Source organism: Ruditapes philippinarum, unplaced genomic scaffold, assembly GCF_026571515.1.
Source record: "Ruditapes philippinarum isolate M1 unplaced genomic scaffold, ASM2657151v2 ctg221_1_1_1_1, whole genome shotgun sequence".
Classification (NCBI taxonomy): Eukaryota; Metazoa; Mollusca; class Bivalvia; order Venerida; family Veneridae; genus Ruditapes; species Ruditapes philippinarum.
Genome location: NW_026862656.1, coordinates 99,334 through 122,348, shown reverse-complemented (window position 1 = coordinate 122,348; position 23,015 = coordinate 99,334). Strand labels below are relative to the sequence as shown.

General features: G+C 33.2%; 1 protein-coding gene across 3 annotated transcripts in view; it reads right to left on the bottom strand.

Annotated features, from left to right (window-relative positions):
* Positions 1 to 235: 235 nt before the first annotated feature.
* LOC132719761 (uncharacterized) overlaps positions 236 to 23,015 on the bottom strand; it is a 30,149-nt gene continuing 7,369 nt past the window's right edge. For 2 of the 3 annotated variants that reach the window (XM_060703613.1, XM_060703611.1), the window contains 8 exons: positions 22,345 to 22,414; positions 21,424 to 21,575; positions 19,893 to 20,424; positions 13,055 to 13,121; positions 11,716 to 11,791; positions 10,436 to 10,505; positions 8,273 to 8,424; positions 237 to 6,273 (listed from right to left, as the gene is read on the bottom strand). In XM_060703613.1, the coding sequence (XP_060559596.1) occupies positions 5,901 to 6,273; positions 8,273 to 8,424; positions 10,436 to 10,505; positions 11,716 to 11,791; positions 13,055 to 13,121; positions 19,893 to 20,424; positions 21,424 to 21,575; positions 22,345 to 22,414 (1,492 nt within the window). In that variant the 3' untranslated portion in view covers positions 237 to 5,900. Of the gene's footprint in view, positions 6,274 to 8,272; positions 8,425 to 10,435; positions 10,506 to 11,715; positions 11,792 to 13,054; positions 13,122 to 19,892; positions 20,425 to 21,423; positions 21,576 to 22,344; positions 22,415 to 23,015 lie in introns of all 3 variants that reach the window. The other variant, XM_060703612.1, reaches the window with a different exon arrangement.

Genomic DNA, 23,015 nt, shown 5'->3' with positions numbered 1-23,015 from the left:
GTAATTAGTGAAGATGGAGTTAAGGTTCTTATGCACTGCACTTCCTCTCAATGTGCTTGACCATTGTATGAAATTGTATTGAATTCCAATCATTAGTCTTCAAGTTATGCTCAGGACAAGGAAAAATGCAATTAATTAACGGACCGCTGAACTGACCGACCAACCACCAAGTGACTCCTATATATCCCCCCCCCCCCAAACTTCGTTTGGAGGTATAAAAAAGAATAATTTTCATTTGATACATTTTTACAGTTAATATATTCAGTTTGCTTCAAAATCAGACGATGACATGTGTAAATTATTTCTATAAATAATTAACTCCATTCACATTATAAACCATGCCCCTTGATTTCCAAGATTACTCATAAATTATGAAAATGAGCACTCCCCGGTCTTTCTTCGTACATCGGAGCAAAAGGATGACTGCTTTATATTTCACATCATCACCACAAACAAGACAGGGTACAGATTATATGATCCCGAGATAAATAACACCCGGGGGAAGTACTTATGCTATTGATATTTTGTATTTATTTTGCTATGTCATGGACGTCATTTGTTGTACCATTAGCGTGCGCCTTGTTATTTGTAATTTTCATGGTGTTATTGTTTATTAATATATTGTTTTGATTTCTTTCAATGTATATAGACGAAATGTTCCAATATACATGTATACCCCTTGTAAAATTGTGTACGTTAATTTGAATTTGTGAAGTCCTATTACTTTTTAAACAGCCCTCGTAAAAAATTGATACTATGTTGACATTTATCTAAGAAAAGTGTTCATTAGTTCTCTTAACTTAAACCATTTAAAAGTTCATATTAACTAAAATAAAAATGCTACATAGTTTCATATTTTATTGAACTAAAATAAACACGAATGAATAAAATCAAACATTTTCTCTTCATAAATAAAATTAATTACAACAGTAAATAATATAAACGATCGATGGAATGATATGATGAAACATGAACAATGCTTAAAATATCCTTAAATAATTCACAATTCGACAACGTTTTATACATACTCTATAATTCTACAATGGTTTATGCATAAACAATAAAGCAACTATAAAACAACGAATCATGTAATATAAAAATAACTGAAAGAATTGATATTAGAAGTAACACACTGGATCAAGTTCAATGTCATCAAATGTCAGAGACTTTGTTTTCTCAGTATTATATAATTTAATAAAAGCAAGTTAGAAGGTATAGTATAATTCAGCAGAATTACCCTGTTTTAAGACTGAAGTTCAGATCTGTAACAGTTTGGACAAAATGAAGAAAATATAAAATGGGAGATAAGCTAGCACAAAAGACCTACAGAGCTATCTGCTGTTTACAAATACATTCCAATTATAATTACAGTGAACAATTAGTGAATAAATGTGTTAGTTCTTTTACCATAAAGGTTCACCAGGGGAGAAAACTCTAGGTCAAGAACGGAGCATAACTATGCAAAATATTATTTTAAAATTATCTCCCCCTATGATATGGTGTCACATAAAGCTATGATGTTGCTAGAATAAATAACATTTATTCAAAGCACGCACTTACACTGTTCTGAAAATTTCAATAAATTCCATCCAAATTATTTCATGTTAAAAAAGAATGACCATTGGGTAAAATGAACAGAGGGACACAAGTTCCTTACACCGGTATACTAAACACAAAGAAATATCACACTCATGTTAAGCTACATACACTCCGAAACCTATTCTAAATGTTTAAAATGGCTGATTTGCATTAAAACAATTTCATTTTAGCATAAAAGGCCACAAGATGCTCAACAAATAATTATTTATTTAACACTAAGAAAAAGATTAAAGAAAAACAAAACTATCTAAAACCAAGCAAAGGGCCAAATTCATTTTTTTTTCTAATACAAACACAAGAGGAAGAGGAACATTGTAAAAAAACAACATACATTTTTTGTGTACATTATAAAATTAAAACTTGATATTTACCTTGACAGTTAAGGTCATTTACAGTTCAAGGTCATACAACATGTTGATATTGTCATTTGTGTTGTACTGTTTAGTCAAAATGAAAATAAAATCTCTAAATAAATAATTTAATTAAAAGATATCACAACTCAAACAAAAAAAAATTAGTTCATCTGTTCCTTACTCATACCTTCTTGATCCTATAAAGATGTATTTTAAAACAATAAATTGACCTTCATGGCCAGGGTCATATATAGTCAAGGTCATATTTGAATCATTCAACACATCAATTTATTCATTAGTATCATTTCTATCAATATAAACTTTAAACCAGAACTGCATAAATTCTCAAGCAATAATGAACTGTTTCTTGTTTAGTACCATCTGACTTTGCAGAAATATGTTTTCATAGACTTCTGCATAGAGGGATTAAATAAAACTTGTTTTCAAGGATACAAAGCTATACATGCTAAATGTTTGTAAAATCAGTTTAAAATGTGTTTTAATGAAATCCATCCTGTATTGTATGATGAGAAGCATTTACAAATCTGTATAAAAAATAGTTTTTTACCATCCGAATGTGCAAAGAAAATAATTCAAAAGACTGTAACTTCTGCATAAATGGGAAAAATGAACATATGTTTTGGTGGAAATATAGCACAATGCTGGTACAAACAAATTTCATATTTTATGAAATCCATCTGTATTGTATGGAAAATAGCATTCACAAGATTAAAAGTTCTGTCTTTTTGAAGGACTAATAATGTCCTAAAGTTTGCTGTGACCAAGTATTAAGACAGTCAATTGATAAATAACAAAAATATAGCAAATTGAAGCAAAAATCAAGCAAACTTTAATAATTTGACCTTCAAGGTCAAAGTCATTTCTGAGTCAAGGCAAAGTTTAGTTTAATTTCTCAACAATCTAATCCTAAATGCTGTTGTGTCAGAGTATTAAGACAATCCATTCACATCTACCAAACTCATAGCAAGAGCTATAAAAAATCAAGAATTAACAAGAATGTCGAACGACACATATACCCCCTTTCTAGCCATTGACTCACATAATTAATAATTTTATTACATAAACTTGCCAAAAATGGGTTCATGGAAGTGTTAAATTATGGAAAAATCAACGGAAACCATTTTGACATTTAAGGCCCATGTGACATTGACCTTTGACCTAATGACCCCTAAATCAATAGAGGTCATCTACTTCTTATGACCAATAACTAGGTGAAATATGAAGACTTTGTGATGAATATTTTTCAAGATAAACAGCGGAAACCCTTTTGACATTTAAGGCCCCTGTGACCTTGACCTTTGACCTAGTGACCCCAAAATCATTAGGGGTCATCTACTAGTTATGACCAATCACTATGTGAAATATGAAGACTTTGTGATGAATACTTTTCAAGATAATCAGCGGATACCATTTTGACATTTTAAGGTCCTTGTGACCTTGACCTTTGACCTAGTGACCCCAAAATCAATAGGGGTCATCTACTAGTGATGACCAATCACTATGTGAAATATGAAGACTTTGTGATACATACTTTTAAAGATAATCAGCGGAAACCATTTTGACATTTAAGGCCCTTGTGACCTTGACCTTTGACCTAGTGACCCCAAATTAATAGAGGTCATCTACTAGTGATGACCAATCACTATGTGAAATATGAAGACTTTGTGATACATACTTTTCAAGATAATCAGCGGAAACCATTTTGACATTTAAAGCCCCTGTGACCTTGACCTTTGACCTAGTGACCCCAAAATCATTAGGGGTCATCTAATAGTTATGACCAATCACTGTGTGAAATATGAAGACTTTGTGATACATACGTTTCAAGATAACCAGTGGAAACCATTTTGACATTTAAGGCCCCTGTGACCTTGACCTTTGACCTAGTGACCCCAAAATCAATAGGGGTCATCTACTAGTGATGACCAATCACTATGTGAAATATGAAGACTTTGTGATAAATTCTTTTCAAGATAATCAGCGGAAACCATGTGGTCTTCCGACGGACAGACCAACAGACCGACCGACAGACAGACAGACAAAAAGACCGACATTAGCAAAACAATATACCCCCTCTTCTTCGAAGGGGGGCATAAAAATTTGACAATAAAGATCAAGGTCATTTATATGTAACAGTCAAATTTGAATATGGTCAACTTGAAAATCTTGCTGACATGTTGATGTATGGAGGCAATCCATTGAGAAATAAAAAGAATATTCAAGTTTTTAGACAGAAACAGAAAAGCTCACAGCAATGGCAACTACAACATGACTGTAGCAATAGCTTGATTTTTCTTCTTTGAAAAAAAAAAGTAAAGCAAAAAATCAGTTACAATAAATATAAATCATCAAGAGAGAAAAACCCTCAATTGTCTTAATTTTTAGTGCCATGTAAAATGCATGTCAAAAAAGTAAACTATGAAATATCTGTGTTGTTATGGACATGTAGTAAAAACTTAAGTAACAAAGTTCATTAGAGATATAAAAAAAAATGTATAAGTATATAGAAAAGAAAACTCTAAAAAAATAGACACTATAATTATGAACCTTGTCACACTCGCCATACATATATTTCTGTTATTATGTTGTATATATGTATTCACTGCATGTTAACAAGACGATCTACTTTGCATAAGTCTGGAAAATAAAAGTTCTGTTCTGTTCATGACATGGGTGATAATAAGTAATATATCTTTGAAGTCTGATGAAAATCCCTAAAGAAATATTAGAAAGTTGGAGTAATAAAGCATAAATTCTAAATACATCTAAGTGCCCCAAGGGAAAAGCCATCTTTTTTACCCTAGATTCATGATTTACCGTATGTTTCTACTGTAGAAGTCACCTAAATTAATGCTATATAAACTATGTGACCCCAGGGCACAAAGAGACATCATTTATATAACTTTTTAGGGCCTACATGCTAATTATCTAAACTAATGCCATTGTATTTTTACACAGGAGCATTAAAATTTGTTTTCGTATATAGAGCTAACAGTAAAATTGTATACTAAAATTACTAGTAACTCCAAGGATGGGGCCAGGGAAATTATTTGTATAACTTATTGAGTGAACCTAAAGATGTTTACACATTTAACAGTTTAAAATATCTATGCTTAGAAATTGTATTGCAGTTTAAGAAGTGATTTCAAGACAGGTTAATAATAACTCTTAAGTAAACTAACTTAAATCCAGAGGAGGGCCATTTTTGACCCCTGGAAGGGCATTATTGACAACTTTTGTAGTAGTCTACAATGCAAGTTTGGGCACTCAGAACTTTCACACAAGGATACATTAATGTATTTTTTGATACAAGTTTGCATCAACCAAGTTACCCCTGGACTAGGCCCACTTTTTCCCCCAAGGGCATGATTTAAATCACTTTTGTAAAGGATGAACTCAATTGTGATGCTACATGTCAAACTCTGTACTCTGGGAATTATAGTTTTATATGAGGAGATGTTTTAGAAGTGTTTACTGCATAAATAAAGACTATTGTAAATTATGTGACCCCTTGGGCACTTCCATTTTTGGCCCAAGAGGCATTATTTATTTCATGTCTATAGAGGTCAACAAGGCAATGTTAAATGCCAAATATCTATGGGCATAATAGTGTCTGAGGAGGAAAGTTTTAAAGATTTCATTCTTAAAAGTCTTTTTTTAAGCTCTTGAGATATAATCATGCATCAGAACCATCACATTTATTCAAATTTTGGGTAGCGCCACCTAAAAAGCATTCCTGTGAAGTTTGGTCAAAATCTGACATGTGATGTCATAGAAGATGTTGTTTAAAGAAACTGTGGATATCATTAATTACAACAGACACATTGCCATCACAAAAGCTCACCTCTGAGCACAAAGTGGTCAGGTGAGCTAAAGAAATATAGCTGATGAGTATTATTAACTCTAAGTCTATTAACAAGTTCTACTTTAGAAATTCATGCTTTCTGCCGCAAAATAATTCAAAGCTTCAGAAGGATAAGGGTTATCAGTATAACGACTTGGATCATAAACATCCTGGTATGTCTTTTTACCCTTCATGTAGTCTATTTCTTCATCACTTGAAATGTCAGCATTATAATCCTTATATTTCAAATATTTCTCAAACATTCCACCCTTCTCCTGCTCGTCCTTTAGAGAATCTATCCAGAGCATGATAAAAGTTCCAGTAAGAGTCTTTAATTTGTTGCAGGTAATTGCTTCTTCTATGAAGAACTCTATCAATGGAACTTGATATCTTTCAAATCCAAGCTCGCCAAGTGAAACAAGTATTCTTCTTACTCCATGGAAGTTGTGTCTGTTCCTATTATTAAAAAAAGGTGATGTTAACATTATCAGACAGGGTTTTTCTACTGTTTACAAAAGCACTATAAAAATCAGTCTTACAGCACTTGTGATAGACAAATGATGAGTCCTGTGTACATGATTGAACTGTGTGCTCTAAGGGTGACCTCATTTTATTTCTGTGTTATGAATGAAGTTTATTTTTGGTTATCTTGTTACTGTTTCCCAATTAAATTAATTTGCCATATCCTTGAACTTTCTTTTGCTTATTTTGACCTGTTGGCAATTGGTACAGTTATAGTGAGTTAGTATTTTGTATGGAAGTCAAAATACTACTTTGTTTACAATTTCCTACCTTTACGATACATTACTGCACCTATTATCTTAAGTTGTTGCTCTAAATTCATCATTAAAACATAAAACATCATTAAAAACATGTTTGACATTACAGAAACAAAACCAGAAATGTGTCCATAGGACATGGGTGCCACAACACTCCACTGTTTTGTCCATTTTATGACTCTGGGGGGGGGGCGGCTATGACCGACAGGTTAAGGTCGTTGACTTCAAACCACTTGCCCTCACCGCTGTGGGTTAGAATCCCAACAGGGGTTAAGAATTCTTTCATGTGAGGAAGCTATCCAGCTTCCAAAAGCTAGTTGATCGGTGGTTCTGCTCAGGTACCCATTCATGCCTGAAATAATGCACAGAAGGGCACCTGAGGACTTACTCTTTTTGAGCTATGTATGAACAAGTTGAAAATTGCAAATTTATACTAAGTCAAGGGCAATAACTCTAACAAAAATGAAAAAAATCCACATGCAAAACCTCAGGTGCATAGCTTAAAAGTGATGTTGATCATTATTCATGTAAAGTTGGCTGATTTTTACTCAAGCACTCAAGGAACAAATAATACAACATAATGGAACGGTTTTTACTAAGTCAAGGGAAATACTGGATAAATCCACAAGCAAAACCCAAGGTGCACAACAACACATGCTGACCAACATTCCTTTAAGTTTCATGACTCTAGGTTAAATAATTTTTGAGCGATGCACACCACAAATTGAAAATTGCAAATATTTACTAAGTCAAGGGCAAAGACTCTACAAATACTAAATAAATGCACATAAAAATACCCAGGTGCACAACTTCACACGCTGAGAAAGATTCCTGTAATGTTTCATGACCCTTTTGAGCTATGTGCAACACAAGTTGAAAATTTCAAATATTCACTAAGTCAAGGGCAATTAAACTCTACAAATACAAAATAAATGCACATGAAAATACCCAGGTGCACAACTACACATGCTGAGCAAAATTTCTGTAAAGGTTCATGTGCAACACAAAATGAGAATGGACAGACGGATAGATGGACGGACAAGGGTAAATGTAAATGCCCCCCCCCCCCCCTTATAGTTAGGGCACAAAAATATGGATTTCAGAGGCATAATGTATCTTTAAATACTAGTAGTTCATATAATGACTCATAGAGGATATTTGTTTGTTTAACATGTAACATTAAAATATATTTTACTGAGTTAACACCAGATACAATATTTTAATAGCTGGTGTTCACGAATGAAATATATTTCAATCTTATATGTGAGACAAATAAATTTTCTTTTTGTTTCATGCTTTTAAAGTGATTTTAAAAATATTTTACTGATTTTGCCGCGTAACCTCGTGCATTCTCCTTTATGACATCATCACATCATGACATCACATTATCAATTTTGAAATATAGTTCTGTTGAACTTTCTCAAATTTTGTTACATTTTTAACATGATGTATGATGACATCCACTTTCTTTTCCTAAAGAAGCAAAATTTACGTATGACGGCATTTATTTTTGCCTGTTATTCCATTTAGTTATGATATTCTTTTCATCCGCATTCAGATATAGTCCGGCTACAGTGAAAATATATTTTTTTAAATTTCACTAGTGGTTTATCAAAATATCATCTGACATATTACAGTTAAACACTGGAAAGCATTTAATAAATGTAAATACTCACTTATCTAAATATTTATATCTCTTCTTGTATGTATCTGGGTTTCTCCCAATCCATCCACTGTTTTCATCAATCAGTTCCATACCGAAAAAGTCAAGCGTCATTTTGTAAGCTTGGAGGACAAGTGACCTCAGTTTATCATCATTTCTTATGAACTTTAAAAAAAAAACACAAAAAAAAAAACAGTTCTGTTGAAAGCTAATTGGAATATAAATAGTCAGCATTGTCACAAAGATGAACTATAACTAAGGATTTTAACCAAAAATCAAACATCATGAGAGTCCTTAAATTGCTCACCTGAGTCCCTTTCCTTAAGATTCGAAAATTTTAATTGTTTAGACTCATCTATCAGAACACTGGTACCAATACAAAGGTACATGTCAAAGAAGTTCCAAAGAAGCTGTTCTTCAGTGAGTAAATTTTTTAATTACGGCCAAGTACAATGAAGTAAACAATTATTGACACTTTTACAGATGTAACCTTTATCAAATGATGAATGTCTTAAATAATTTGGTAGGAAGACAAATTGAGAAGTCTTCTACCATTGGATAGAGTAATGGGTCATTTGGGTCAAGGTCACTAGTTATGTAACTTGTCCAGATCATGTAAATTATGAAGACATTGGTGGTAGAGGTAGAACTAAAGAAAAATCTAACTTGCTGATTATGGGTAAGCTGGTACGGACAGACAGATGGATGGTTCAATTACTATATGCTGGGGGGCATAAAAAAGATAATTAGAATAGGTAAACTACTCTTAACTAATTCTTAAAATTTTGCACAATCACTCACAAAGAAGTCAGGAACAAGAAAAACAGAAAAAATCTGGCCTTGCCTTCATTGATTATGAACTATCTGCCCAGGAATTATGCAAGATGTTTGAAGGGGGATAACTGGGAATTAAGCTCTGTGACCCAAAATAATGTTTCTGTTGATAATGCAATGTTAAAACAAGGCAGTCTGAAGGACAGTCCTAAATGGACATGAATGTGTACTTACTGATCTTACATGACCTTGATGTTGTGCCATGCATATAATAAGCACATAGTCTCATGATGGTGATTATTTGTGCCAAGTTATTTATATCCTTCCATAAAATCAAAAAGTTATGGAGAACATATAACCTTGACTTTTGGGGGGGGGGGGGTAGCAACCTGGAAATGTAACTTGGGGTTAAAAACCTGGATGTTGTGCTCTGCAGATTGTGTCATAGTGGGGATTATTTGTACGAAGTAATTTTAAAACCTTTGAACTGTCAATAAGTTAAAGAGCGGACATGAAAAATAGATGTTTTAACATTGCACCTTTGAGTGTGACCCCTAGTTTGAGGGTCGTGACTTGAATGATTGTTGTGCTCTGCACATTATAAGTCATAATGGTGATCACTTCTGCCAAGTTACCTTAAAAACATTGCAGTGGTTTAAATGTTATGGAGCAGACACGAAATGTAGACTTTTTAATACTTAACCCTTAAGTGTGACCTTGACACTGGGGATACCAACCAAATAAATGACCTCTGTAAATTGTCTCATAATGGTGATACCTTGTACCAAGCTATTTCACAAACTTTCAGCAGTTTAAAAGTTATGGAGTGGACACAAAATGTACACTTTTTAACGCTTGACCTTGTGTGACCTTGACCTTGGGGGTAGCAATCTAATTATTGCACTCCACACATCCCCCTCATAATGGTAATCACTTGTTCCAGATTATTTCAAAACAGTTTCAACGGTTTAAAAGATATTGAGCAGACACGAAAGTGTTACAGACAAACAGAAGGACGGACGTCAACTGAATTGGGAAAAAGGGCCATTTCCATTCATCTAACTGTAAACAGTAGAAAAGAGAACAATAGAGTTCATTCCATAACAATAGAGGAAGGGGCCAATGGCCCTCTATTAAACAAAAAGAAAATAACAAATTGTTATTTTCTTTTGTTTAATAGAGGGCCATTGGCCCCTCCCTCTTTTGTACTGTTTACAGTTAGATGGCCCTCTTACCCTATTAGGTGGTGTGGATTGACAGACAAAGGCCATTCCTATGATACCCTTCCCACTATGTGGAAGAGGATTAATAAATGCATTTAGTTCACATAAGTTATTCTGACATCATTATAATTATTTTCTTTTTAACAAAACATATTATAAACAAGACAAACAATAAATACCTCTGCTTCATAAGGTTGTAATGGCTGGGCTTCTGGATTACTTTCACTTTCCTGAGGTGTTGGGAATAGCCTGAAGTGATTAAATCTCTTTGAATTTCTTTCTCCATGCTTTTTTATAATTTTTTTAAACATAAATACCTACTTTAGAATACAGGTTCTTTTTTAAAATTCAATAAAAATCAACACATAATTTTAACAAGAGCCACCACCAGGCAGGAGTAACGCTCAACTTTTTTACTTTTTCTATAGGTAAACAAATACACAGTTTAAACAAATCTTCACAAAGAAAATTTCCTTCTTTTAGTAGGTCAGTCTAGTCACATTTGTTGTTTTGTCCAAGTATGAATAATTTGCATACATAAATGACAAAGTTAAGAAAATATCACCAAAATTAAATCATTTCACCTTGACAGTCAAGGTAATTAAAAGGTCAAGGTCATATCTAAATTATTCAACATGTCTGTTTGGTCTCAAGTGCTTTTTGTCCATGTATGAATCAAATCCATACATAAATAACAAAATAATGACAACTTAACTAAAGTTCAATAATTTGATGGCAATGGCCATTTAAAGTTCAAGGTCAAGGTCAGTTCAACCGTTAAGAAGGTCTTGTTCAAAAAGGTAATTTTGGCAAAGTATGAAGATTATATATTTATTTATTACCATGTAAAGTCAATTATAGCAAAATTCAGTAAAAATTCAATAATCTAACCTTCAAGGTCAATGTCATAATAAGCCATGGTCAATATGAGTTTAATACACATGACGGTCATATCCTAAAGAATGTTGTGCCTTAAAATGAAGTCAATCAATTCATTAGTAAACTAAAGTGAATGCCAGTTACTGCAAAATAAAAAAATTCAATAATTTGACTTTCAAGGTAAAGGTCATTTATGGGTAAAGGTCAATGATTGTCTAGTTTACTTGAAGGTCTATCCTGTTTTGTTCAAGTTTGAAGATAGTCCATTCAAAAATAATAAAATTACAGCCACTTATAGCAAAAATCAGCAAAATCAAGCAAACTTTAGACATTTGACCTTGAAGGTCAAGGTCATCAATGCCTTAAGGTCAAGTTTAGTCTGGTCTACTTGATGGTCCTATCCCAAAGGTTCTTGTGCCAAGTATAAAGACAATACACCGAAAACCAAAAAAGTAATTATCAAGGTTAAAGTTTGCAGATGGCAAGGGAAACACCGCCATGACTGTAACAATATCTCTATTATTTTTTGAAATCAAAATAAAAAGTCGAACTTAAAATGAAAGAAAATACATGTACATACCAATGAATGAAGAAAGGATAACCCTCTAAGAATTCATAATGTCCTTTAGACTTCAATATAGTTTCAATTACATATCCTGCAATATTAAGATCAACAATTTAATCAGTAAATAAGTAGCATATTAATTAAAACAGTTATACTAAACCATGTACACACATATATCAACAGCAGCTCATGTAATCAATTAAGTCCGACAGTGAAAAAAAAACATAGATTCTGACCTTTGTCTATAATTGAATATAACAATATAGAGTTCTAAAAAGCATAATTATTTTGCAACAAGTAAAATTCAAATTTTATAATTGACCTTAACAGTCAAGAACAATTAAAGGTCAAGGTCACATTTGAATAAATGATCATGTTGGTTTTGTCATATATGCTCTTTTTCCAAGAATTAATCAAATCCACAAATAAATAACAAAGTTATATATAAGTTAATGATAATTTAAAAAATTTCAAGGTCAAGTTCAATTCAATTTTCTTTAATGTGTTGTCCCAATGATTGTTGAGCACAAGTTTGAAGATAATGCAGTCATTATTTACAAAGTTATAGCCAATTATAAAAAAATGTGAAATTAAATTAATTTGACCTTCAATGTCAATGTTACAATGAGTGAAGGTCAGAATCTATTTGGTTGACTTAAAGGTCTTGTTAAAATTAATTAATTTGACCTACAAGGTCAAGGTCATTGATGAGTAAAGGTCATAATCAAATTGTTTTCTTTGAAGATGTTGTCCAAAAGATTATTGTGTCCATCATAAATAACAAAGGTTGAGCCAATTATAGCAAAAATCAAGTATAATTCCAACATTTGACTTTGAAGGTCAAGGTCATTTATGCACCAAGGACAAGTTCAGTCTGGTCTTTTTAAAGGTCATGTCCAAAAGAGTTGCTGTGTACAAGATGAAGACAATCCATAACAGGATGAACTCCTGTAAATGCATCCATGTTGTCAAAATATAAGTTATTGACATTTACCTTTGAATAAATGACTTGCTAACTGTGTGACATGAAGAACTTATCAAGATAGCATCTTCATACAAACATAGCAGTTCCTATGTCAATGAACTTTGCTTAAATGGTCAGGTTTAACTTTTGTTATTTCAGGTCACTATGACCCTGACATTTATCCTTTCGACCAGAAAATGTCTGTGGCAGATAGAACCAATCAAGGTGCATCAACATACAAAGTTTCAATGTAACAGCTTGTTAGTATTTAAGAAGAAATTTAACCAAAACAAATGACGACAACAACAAGTGGTTGGGTTATGACAATATCTAGAATTTTCTTTTTTCTTTTTTTATGAGCCAGAAATGAAAGACTTTTAGAATATTTACCTGGACTGGGTTTGGAGTGCAACTTATTCTGATAAAATCTGATATTGTCACACGGGCCCTCGTAGACCTGAAAGTTGTGCAAGTTGACTTTAAAAGTACAGTTGTAGAAGAAACTTATCAACCAATGAAATTTTAAGTAAAAAAATTATCAAAATAACATAACAAGAGGGCCATGATGGCCCTGAGGTCGCTCACCTCTATATAGCCCCCCCCCCCCCCCCCCGGGGCCAATTTTTACCCAAGGGCTTTTATTAGTTGATTTGAACAGACTTGGTAGACACCCATAAGAAGATGTTTCATGCTAAACATCTAAGTTTTAGCTCATTGGGTTTTTTAAAAGAAGATTTTTAAAGTTTTTACTATACACATATAGTTAAAAACAATGACACCCCTGGGGCAGGGCCAGTTTTGACCCCCGGGCTTTAATTTGAACAAACTTTGTAGATATTTACTAAAAGATGTTTCATGCTTAATATCTAAACTCTAGCTATTTGGGTTTTTTCAAAGAAGATTTTTAAGTTTTTGCTATACACAAAAAAGGAAAATCAATGACCCTCGGGGCAGGGCCAATTTTGACCCCAGGGCTTTTATTTGAACAAACTTTGTAGACACTGATTAGAAGATGTTTCATGCTAAATATCTAAACTCTAGCTATATGGGTTTTTTCAAAGAAGATTTTTAAGTTTTTGCCATACAAGAAGATTTTTAAGTTTTTGCCATACACATATAAGGAAAATCAATGACCCCCGGGGCGGGGTTAATTTTGACCCCAGGGCTTTTATTTGAACAAATTTGGTAGACACCCATTAGAACATGTTTCATGCTAAATATCTTAGCTTTAGCTCTTTGGGTTCTTTAAAAGAAGATTTTTTAAGTTTTTACTATATGCATATAGGGAAAATCAATGACCCCCTGGGGCGGGGCCAATTTTGATCCCAGGGCTTTTATTTGAACAAACTTGGTAGACACTCAATAGAAGATGTTTCATGCCAAATATCTTAGCTCTAGCTCTTTGGGTTCTTTAAAAGAAGATTTTTTAAGTTTTTACTATATGCATATAGGGAAAATCAATGACCCCCTGGGGCGGGGCCAATTTTGACCCCAGGGCTTTTATTTGAACAAACTTGGTAGACACTTACTAGAAGATGTTTCATGCCAAATATCTTAGCTCTAGCTCTTTGGGTTCTTTAAAAGAAGATTTTTTAAGTTTTTACTATATGCATAAAGGGAAAATCAATGACCCCCTGGGGCGGGGCCAATTTTGATCCCAGGGCTTTTATTTGAACAAACTTGGTAGACACTCACTAGAAAATGTTTCATGCCAAATATCTTAGCTCTAGCTCTTTGGGTTCTTTAAAAGAAGATTTTTTAACTTTTTACTATATGCATATAGGGAAAATCAATGACCCCCTTGGGCGGGGCCAATTTTGACCCCAGGGCTTTTATTTGAACAAACTTGGTAGACACTCACTAGAAGATGTTTCATGCCAAACATCTAAGCTCTAGCTCTTAGGGTTGTTTAAAAGAAGATATTTAAAGATTTTTCTTTCGGTTGCCATGGCAACCAGAGTTCTGCATGGAATTAAATTCTTTGAACAATTTTCAAAGGTGACCACCAAAGGAACATTCCTGTGAAGTTTGGATGAAATTGGCTCAGTGGTTTATGAGGAGATGTCATTTAAAGCAAAAGTTTACGGACGGACGACGGACGAAAAGCGATCACAAAAGCTCACCCTGTCACTTTGTGACAGGTGAGCTAAAAATTCATGACACAGCTATGTACTTCTTGCCAAAAATGATGCTGAAATTATTGTATCAAAATCAGTAACAGTAAATATTTCTTCACTTTTTTACGCTTTTTTTGTCTGCAAGACTAGCATGCATAAATGAACAGCTTTTTACAAGAAGATATTCCAGCTTTTCCATAACTATAGTATGGAATGGAATTTTAAAACAATTTTGAAAAAAAAAAGATCACTTAAAGAATATCAATATTAAATTTTGATGATATTTGACCCAGTGATTTAGTAGAAAAAAAACATTTCAAAAAACATGCAGATTTAAAGACTGTGAGTGATCACAATAGCTCACATATAGTAAATTTTCCTAAATTGTAGTAGCTAAAAAAAGAGTAAAGTGATTTTTTTTTTATTAAAAGAGTTTAATGGGCATATTTTCATAATAATATGACAGAATTTGATCTCATGTGTTAAATTTGGGATGATGACCAATAACAAATGTGTTCCAAAAGTTTCAAACCCTGTGCTTGGGTAAGTAGGATATTAAAGAAAGAATAATTTTATTAATCTTTATCTTATAATTTATATCTAGTTTATATTAAGCCATATAAGGGCCTTAAGTGATGACATGTGTTGCCATATGATATCCATAACTCTGCGAAAAATCATTCAGCCTTAAAACCTGTGTAATATGCACAAGAATTTGAGCTATCAATCAATCAAATTGCATTAGTGGTAAAAAAGGAGTAGTCCAGACAAATTTCAAAATTAAAATCATGAAAAAGCAAAAACTCTGACAAAAATCAATGAACCGAAAAATGTTGATGAGATGCACAACTAGACATGGTATTGATCATTCCCCTAAAGTTTTGATAAAATTGCACCAGTAGTTTCAGAGTAGTCCAGACAAACTTCTGTGTAGCTGGCAACACAAAAAAGCACTTTTTGTATTCAAAGGCAATAACTCGGCCAAAAATTATTCAAGCAAAAACATTGTAAATTATGCATGTGTACTTGACCTACCAATTAATCCTGTAACGTATTACTGAGGAGTAGTCCTGACAAACTTAATTTACACACTTTTCATTCAATGGCCATATATCAGCCAAAAATCACTCAACCGGAAAACCTGTGCAGTATAAGCAAGGACTTGAGCTACAGATAAATCCTGTAAAGTTTCATTGAAATTGCATAAGTGGTATAAAAGGAGTAGTCCGGACAAACTATTAAAATAAAAATTATGAAAGGGCCATAACTGTAACCAAAAAATGTTGAAGATGTGCACAATTAGACTTGGTACTGATCATTTCTGTAAAGTTTGGATGATTGCACAAACAGTTTATGAGAGTAGTCTGGACAAGTTTTGTGACGGACAGACAGATGGAGAAGTGACCCTTTTATATTGCCACTACTCCGTAGAGGCGACACAAAAATCACTGCTTGGGATATATTTCATTCTAACATGGCATCAACAAATAATTGCTGCCATATATGATATGCAGCTAAATTGTGCCTGATTTGATTCTGTACCTATTTTCAGGGCTTGGCAATTTAAATGGTTATGTCGTATTGTTTCAAAATAGACTATCAACAGTAATTCTATTGCATGTTTACAAACACTTTTAGTCCTTCCATGTTCAATAGGGAAAATGCGGGTCATGTTAATATCAAAACACATAAAGAAAATATAATCAATATAATAATTGTGCTCTCTTGAGCGTTGGCATGGTTTCCATTTGATCTGACATGGTGAACTAGCTTTTTTACTCATGTTCAAATCTATCAAGTTTTGAATATGTCTGAGTTTCATACAGCAAATATTTAATTAGTTTGATGAAGATCTAATCAAAATATGACCTGTAAGAGTTTAAACAATACTCATGTAAACAAGAAGTCAACTGGCTGGTAGTAATATCCAACTCCAGATGCTCATGTTTTAGTATTATATAAATTTATATTATATACAACCAATCAACTTGTTGAGATAAAATTACTGCATTGAATATACAAAGTACATCCAAAGCATGTCATATTAGATCTGTTTTATTTAAGTAGCAAAATGTGTACAAAATAAATAAATAAAAGATTGATCTGATTTTTTTAATGATTTTTAAAACAATTTCATAACCAACACCATGTCAGAATCTTTGATACTTTTCTGCCAAGACAAAACAAGAAACATGGCGGTCATATAGGCGGGTAGTTTCCTAACCATCGTTCCTGGAGAGTTACACCAGTACTAGACTACCTTCCTCCGCGCTAAACTACCAAAGCATCTCCCGGGGATCGAACCCACGCCAGAGAGGTAACTGGAGTAAAAGTCATCGACTCTAACCCCTCGACCACGGAGGCGGTTACCATTGTAGATAAATATGTTGTATTTTAAATACAAAAACAAGCAACAAACAATGTAACTATGTGCAATGTAAAACATGAATAATGTAGGAGGAATTGCCACAGAAGAAGTGTTCACTATGTATTCTGAATAAGGAAAAAAAACAAAGGGCCATAATTAGGTAATAAATTATCCAATCACAAAACTCCGACAATATTCTCCAGGACACTTGATGACAAAGCTTCTGTGAAAGTTTGAACAAAATCCGTTGAGAAATGTAGAAGGAGTTCAGGACAGATAAATTTGTTCACTATATATTCTGTATATGGAAAAAAAACAAATGGCCATAATTAGGTCAAATATTATCCAATCAAAAAACCCCGACAATATGCTCCAGGGCACTTGATAACAAAGCTTCTGTGAAAGTTTGGTCAAAATTCGTTGAGAAATGTAGGAGAAGTTGCGCACAGTAGAAATTGTTCACTATATATTCTGTATAAGGAAAAAAAAACAAAGGGCCATAATTAGGTCAAATATTATACAGTCACAAAACCCTGACAATATGCCCCAGGGCATTTGATGACAAAGCTTTTGTGAAACTTTGGTCAAAAGTCTGTTGAGAAATGTAGGAGGAGTTGCGCACAGAAGAAATTGTTCACTATATATTCTATATAAGGAAAAAAATACAAAGGGCCATAATTAGGTCAAATATTATCCAATCAAAAAACCCTGACAATATGCGCCAGGGCACTTGATGACGAAGCTTCTGTGAAAGTTTGGTCATAATCCGTTAAGAAATGTAGGAGAAGTTGCGCACAGAAGAAATTGTTTAAGACCGCCCGCCCGCCCGCCGACATACCTCAATCTAACAAGCAATTATCATAGTATTGCAAGCAATCCATAAGTCCCCTACCGGTTAGAACCCCATCAACATTCTGAAGGGCCATTCACTAATGTTTCAATTTTTATCTATTTTAAGTAAATTTGTTGGAAAAGTTCTTTAAAAGTGATCACAGGAAACAGTTTTTATGAACATACAGACAGACGGACTGAAGGACACTCTAAAGTTAATATTTGAAACATTCCTGTTACCAAAATATAACATTTTAAAAGCAAAATTCTTAAACAGGAGATAACTCTTGAATTAAAGATGCAATTTCATAAAAATTTTCAGCTCTTTTTGACTTATCACAAATACTGTTATATTTGCCATGTTTTAAGCCTATTTGTTGCAAAGGCAACTGATATTTTTTCAAAATAGGAAGAACAGATAAGACATGCATAATGTCAAGACTGCCATCTACCCATATGTCAAGTTTCATAAAAATATTTCCAGTACTTTTTGAGTTATCACTGGATTCAGTTTATGTGTAAAATTTGCCATATTTTCAGTCTATGTGTTGCCATAGCAACCAGAATTTTCAACATAGGAAGAAAAGAAAAGACATGCATAATCTCAAGACTGCTATCTACCCATATTTCAAGTTTCATAAGAATATTTCCAGTACTTTTTGCTTTATCACTGGATCCAGTTTATGTGTAAAATTTGCCATATTTTCAGCCTATTTGTTGCCATAGCAACCAGAATTTTCAACATAGGAAGAAAAGAAAAAGATGTGCATAATCTCAAGACTGCCATCTACCCATATGTCAAGTTTCATAAAAATATTTCTAGTATTTTTTGCGTTATCACTGGATCCAGTTTATGTGTAAAATTTGCCATATTTTCAGCCTATTTGTTGCCATAGCAACCAGAATTTTCAACATAGGAAGAAAAGGAAAAGACGTGCATAATCTCCATACTGCCATCTATCCATATACCAAGTTTCATAAAAATATTTTCAGTACTTTTCAAGTTATCGCGGGATCCAGTTTTGTGGACGGACGGACTGACAGACGGACGGACGGACGGACTGACGGACAGACGGACGGAGGGTAAACCTAAAGTCCCCTCCGGTAAACCGGTAGGGGACTAATAACCAGTACATACCTCAATCTAATAACCAGTTTTTTCCTTCGAAAAACCTGGTTAATAACTATCTTTCAATCATAATTCATTATGTTTCAATTGAAAATTTTCATTAACAAATGCAACAAGTAAAGGCATTTATAAATGATATTGCTGTTTATGTTAAAAAAATAGATGATGAATGAAAATAAATACTAATGATGGATGGAGGTGATTATGATATGCTGATTGTGGTTATAATAAAGCTTGAAGTGATTATGATGAGTAAAGAGGTGCTGATTGAGGTAATAATGATGATGATGATGATAATGATGATGATACTGAATGGGATAGTAATGATGATTAGAAATTTGATGATATCATTGATGATTGCAGTGATGGTGATGATGATTGTGATGGTGATGATTTTTGTGGTGGTAATGATGCTAATTGTGATGATTATGGAGATGATGATTGTTGTAATGAAAATGATGATGATGGTGATGATGATGATGAAATTATTGTAATGGTGAGGATGATTATTGTGGTGGTGATGATGATAATGATATGATGATTATGGGGATGATGATTGTTGTAATGAAAATGATAATGATGGTGATGATGGTGATGATGAAAATGATGAAACATATAAAGCACATGCAATATATCGAAATATATTATTATTGCCTTGATTTATGAGTGAGATATGTACGTGTTTAATATAAACAATCTGTTTGTATCTTGCAGTGTCTTGTAATGTATTTATATAGCTTTTTTCATTTCTAATAAACTTTACATCAGAACTTATGTATGAACCTGATTTTCCTGCTCTGATCTGGCTCTCATGCTTTCATTTTTAGCACTTGCTTGAGCTGCTTCTTTATTCTCAATGTCTTCCTTATCTTTCTTTTCATTCTCATCTCTTTGCACAGACGATGCTTGTTTGTTGACTTTTACCTTTGCACTTTCCACAGTCACTTTACCATCATCACTGGGTTCAAGGTTTAAATTTGACAAATCTTTATTAGCCTTGTCCAGATCTTCTTCATGCGTTTCTTTTTCATTACTAGCACCTTCCTCATCATCTGATTCTGAATCAACACCATATATGTCACTGTCATAATTTATAGGAAGTCCACTGGCTTTCCTGAACAAAATCTCTTTCTCTGCATCATTTTTCACAGCTGAAATCCAGTGCATTAAACAGCCACCATTGAGGTTTGGTAGTTCTTTGTTGATCACTGCCTCATCAATGAGAAATTCAACCCAGGGTGCTTGAAATCTTTCGAAACCGAGTTCACCTAAAGATTTCAGAATCCTTGTGATCCGGAGATAATTATGCCGAGACCTGAATAAACATGCAAGTCAATGAATATTAAAATATCTCAAAGAATTAATATCACTTTAAAAGAAGGACTCTTTTTAAGTTCCCTTTATTATTCAAATCTTATAATTTTGTTCATTGGAAAATCATTTCAAAAGGCAAACCCTTATTAAAACACATCAAATCAAAATTTCTTTTTTGCATCTGTAGCAACCCCCAACCCCACCATTTCCTGCTCTGTTGAATTGACTAGTTAATTTCTTTTTAAAACAAGGGGCACATGAAATCCACATTCTATAACCCAAAACCTGCAATAATTAATATACCTCACAAAATCGCCTTGATCCATGCTAAGCTTCCTCTCATAAAACTTGGCCAGCAACAAACAATACAGGCCTCAAGGAAGCTTTGAATAGCTTACCCTTGGTCAGTGTTGACCCAAATTTCAATGGTCTGCATGGCAGTGAGTAAATTAATTCAATACATTAACTATAAAGTTATATAATAGCCCCTCAAATGCCAAAGGAATAGGTGATATGAATCTCAACATGGACATGATATTTAAGGACTAACATCCTTGATATCTATGCATAATAACTCAGATTATTGCAATTTAAGGCAATTAACTGCCTTGGATTCCTGTACATTGTATATGGAAAAATTAATGTAAAGTTTTAACTGATAAAATTATACATTGTAAAGCATCTGCAAAATTATTTATATTAATAAACAAATCCATTGAATCTCTGAATTCAACACAACCTTTGAAAATTTCTAGCAATATGTAGAAACATATACATGTACTTTAAAATTTTCACTGAAGGCCACCAGAGTAAATATCCACATTTCATTCTTCCATGGTGGAGGGATACCTTATTTATCTTTATAAAAGTGTTTCCCTTTAAAGGCCTATGCAGGTTCCTTGGTCCCAGGACTGCCATTTTTCAACAAAAGTGTATCCCACTGCTCCTTAAAATCAATAAAGTTCATTTTAAATAAAACAACAGTTAATGACAAATTTACCTATTCAAATGTTCATATCGTTGTTCCCAACCTTTGTCTGACCTTTTAATTCGTCCATGGACATCGTCAACAAGTTGCATGCCATAGAAATCAAGCATCATTTCAAATGCTCTCAAAACACGATTACGGGTTTTATCATCGTCCCTTATGGCCTGAAAGTGAATTAATATTTCGTATTATTTCAGGTCCATTCTAATGCCGATATTGACTACTTTACATCATTTATTTCTCTTCTAATGTATAATATTAGTTATTAGGAAAGGTTATATGGTACATCAAATACTGCATGTTTCTAGAGCTGTCATTGATTCAGTCAAAGCATATACAATACATGAATATCAGATGACAAATATTGATGATGCATTGGTATAACAAGCATTTTTATTTACAAAAAAATGTATATTTTACTCTCATGCCTGTTTTCATGATGACAAATAAAATAGATGTCCTGTACATAGTCTGCATGTTATTAGACATTCTTGGTATCTATGCATATCTCAGATTACTGCATTTTAATAAGTAAAATTGTCATGTGTACAATTGTAAAATATTCACTGCTTAACTTTTTCTAACCATGATTTGTTATCACTGATATTTAGTAACAACTATGTAATTTTTAACATGTTTTGACAAAGTACTGCTTAAAAATATGTCTTGGTCGAAATTTTGTCAAAATATCAGATAGACAATAAATATCAATCATGAATGATACATTGACATCATTGACATCACCCTTCTAGGGTAAACACTTAGTTCTATCACCCTTAGTTAGATGTGATATTTATATAGTGTTATTATAATTTTAAAGGCAGCAACATAACAAATCCCTACTTCATCTTCCCTTGACTAAACATTTTGAACACTTTTTAAATTTTAATACAAAATAGGCACAACTTTTGAGGCATGCTGCTTTAAACAAACCTCTGCTTCATGTTCATAAAGTTGTTGTGCAGAAATATTCAGGCCATTTCCTTCCGGAATAGGGAACAACCTGCAAGTAAAAAAAAAAACTGAATTAATACCATTCCATTTCTTGGTGTTTGCTCTTAATGTATCACACATACACATACATACATATTCATTTCCTTGTAAATTTCTAAAAGGGTTTCAACCAGCTTTGAATTTAAAACAAGAGCACCGCTAGGCGGAGCATTATATGCCCGAAAGTGTTTTTTTTTGTTATTAAGGATGAAACATTTGTAAGACATGGGAATTAAATACAGTATTACCTCCTCCAAAAAGCAATCCTCCTTTATAGCTGAAGAACCTTCATATATATATAAACAGTTGCCGCTTTCAAAGCACCACCACCAAGTTGTAGTTATGCTCCAAAAACCACAACTTCCAGTAAAATCAATAGGGATCTTCTACCCAATATGGACAATTATCTTATGAAGTTTGAATACTGTGGGCCAAATGGAACTTAAGTTATGCTCCAGAAACCATTTTCAGTTTTAAGGTAATAGTGACCTTGACCTTTGACCTTGTGACCCCAAAATCTATAGGGGTCTTCTACCCAATATGGACAATCATCCTATGAAGTTTGAATACTGTGGGCCAAATGGAACTTAAGTTATGCTCCAGAAACCATT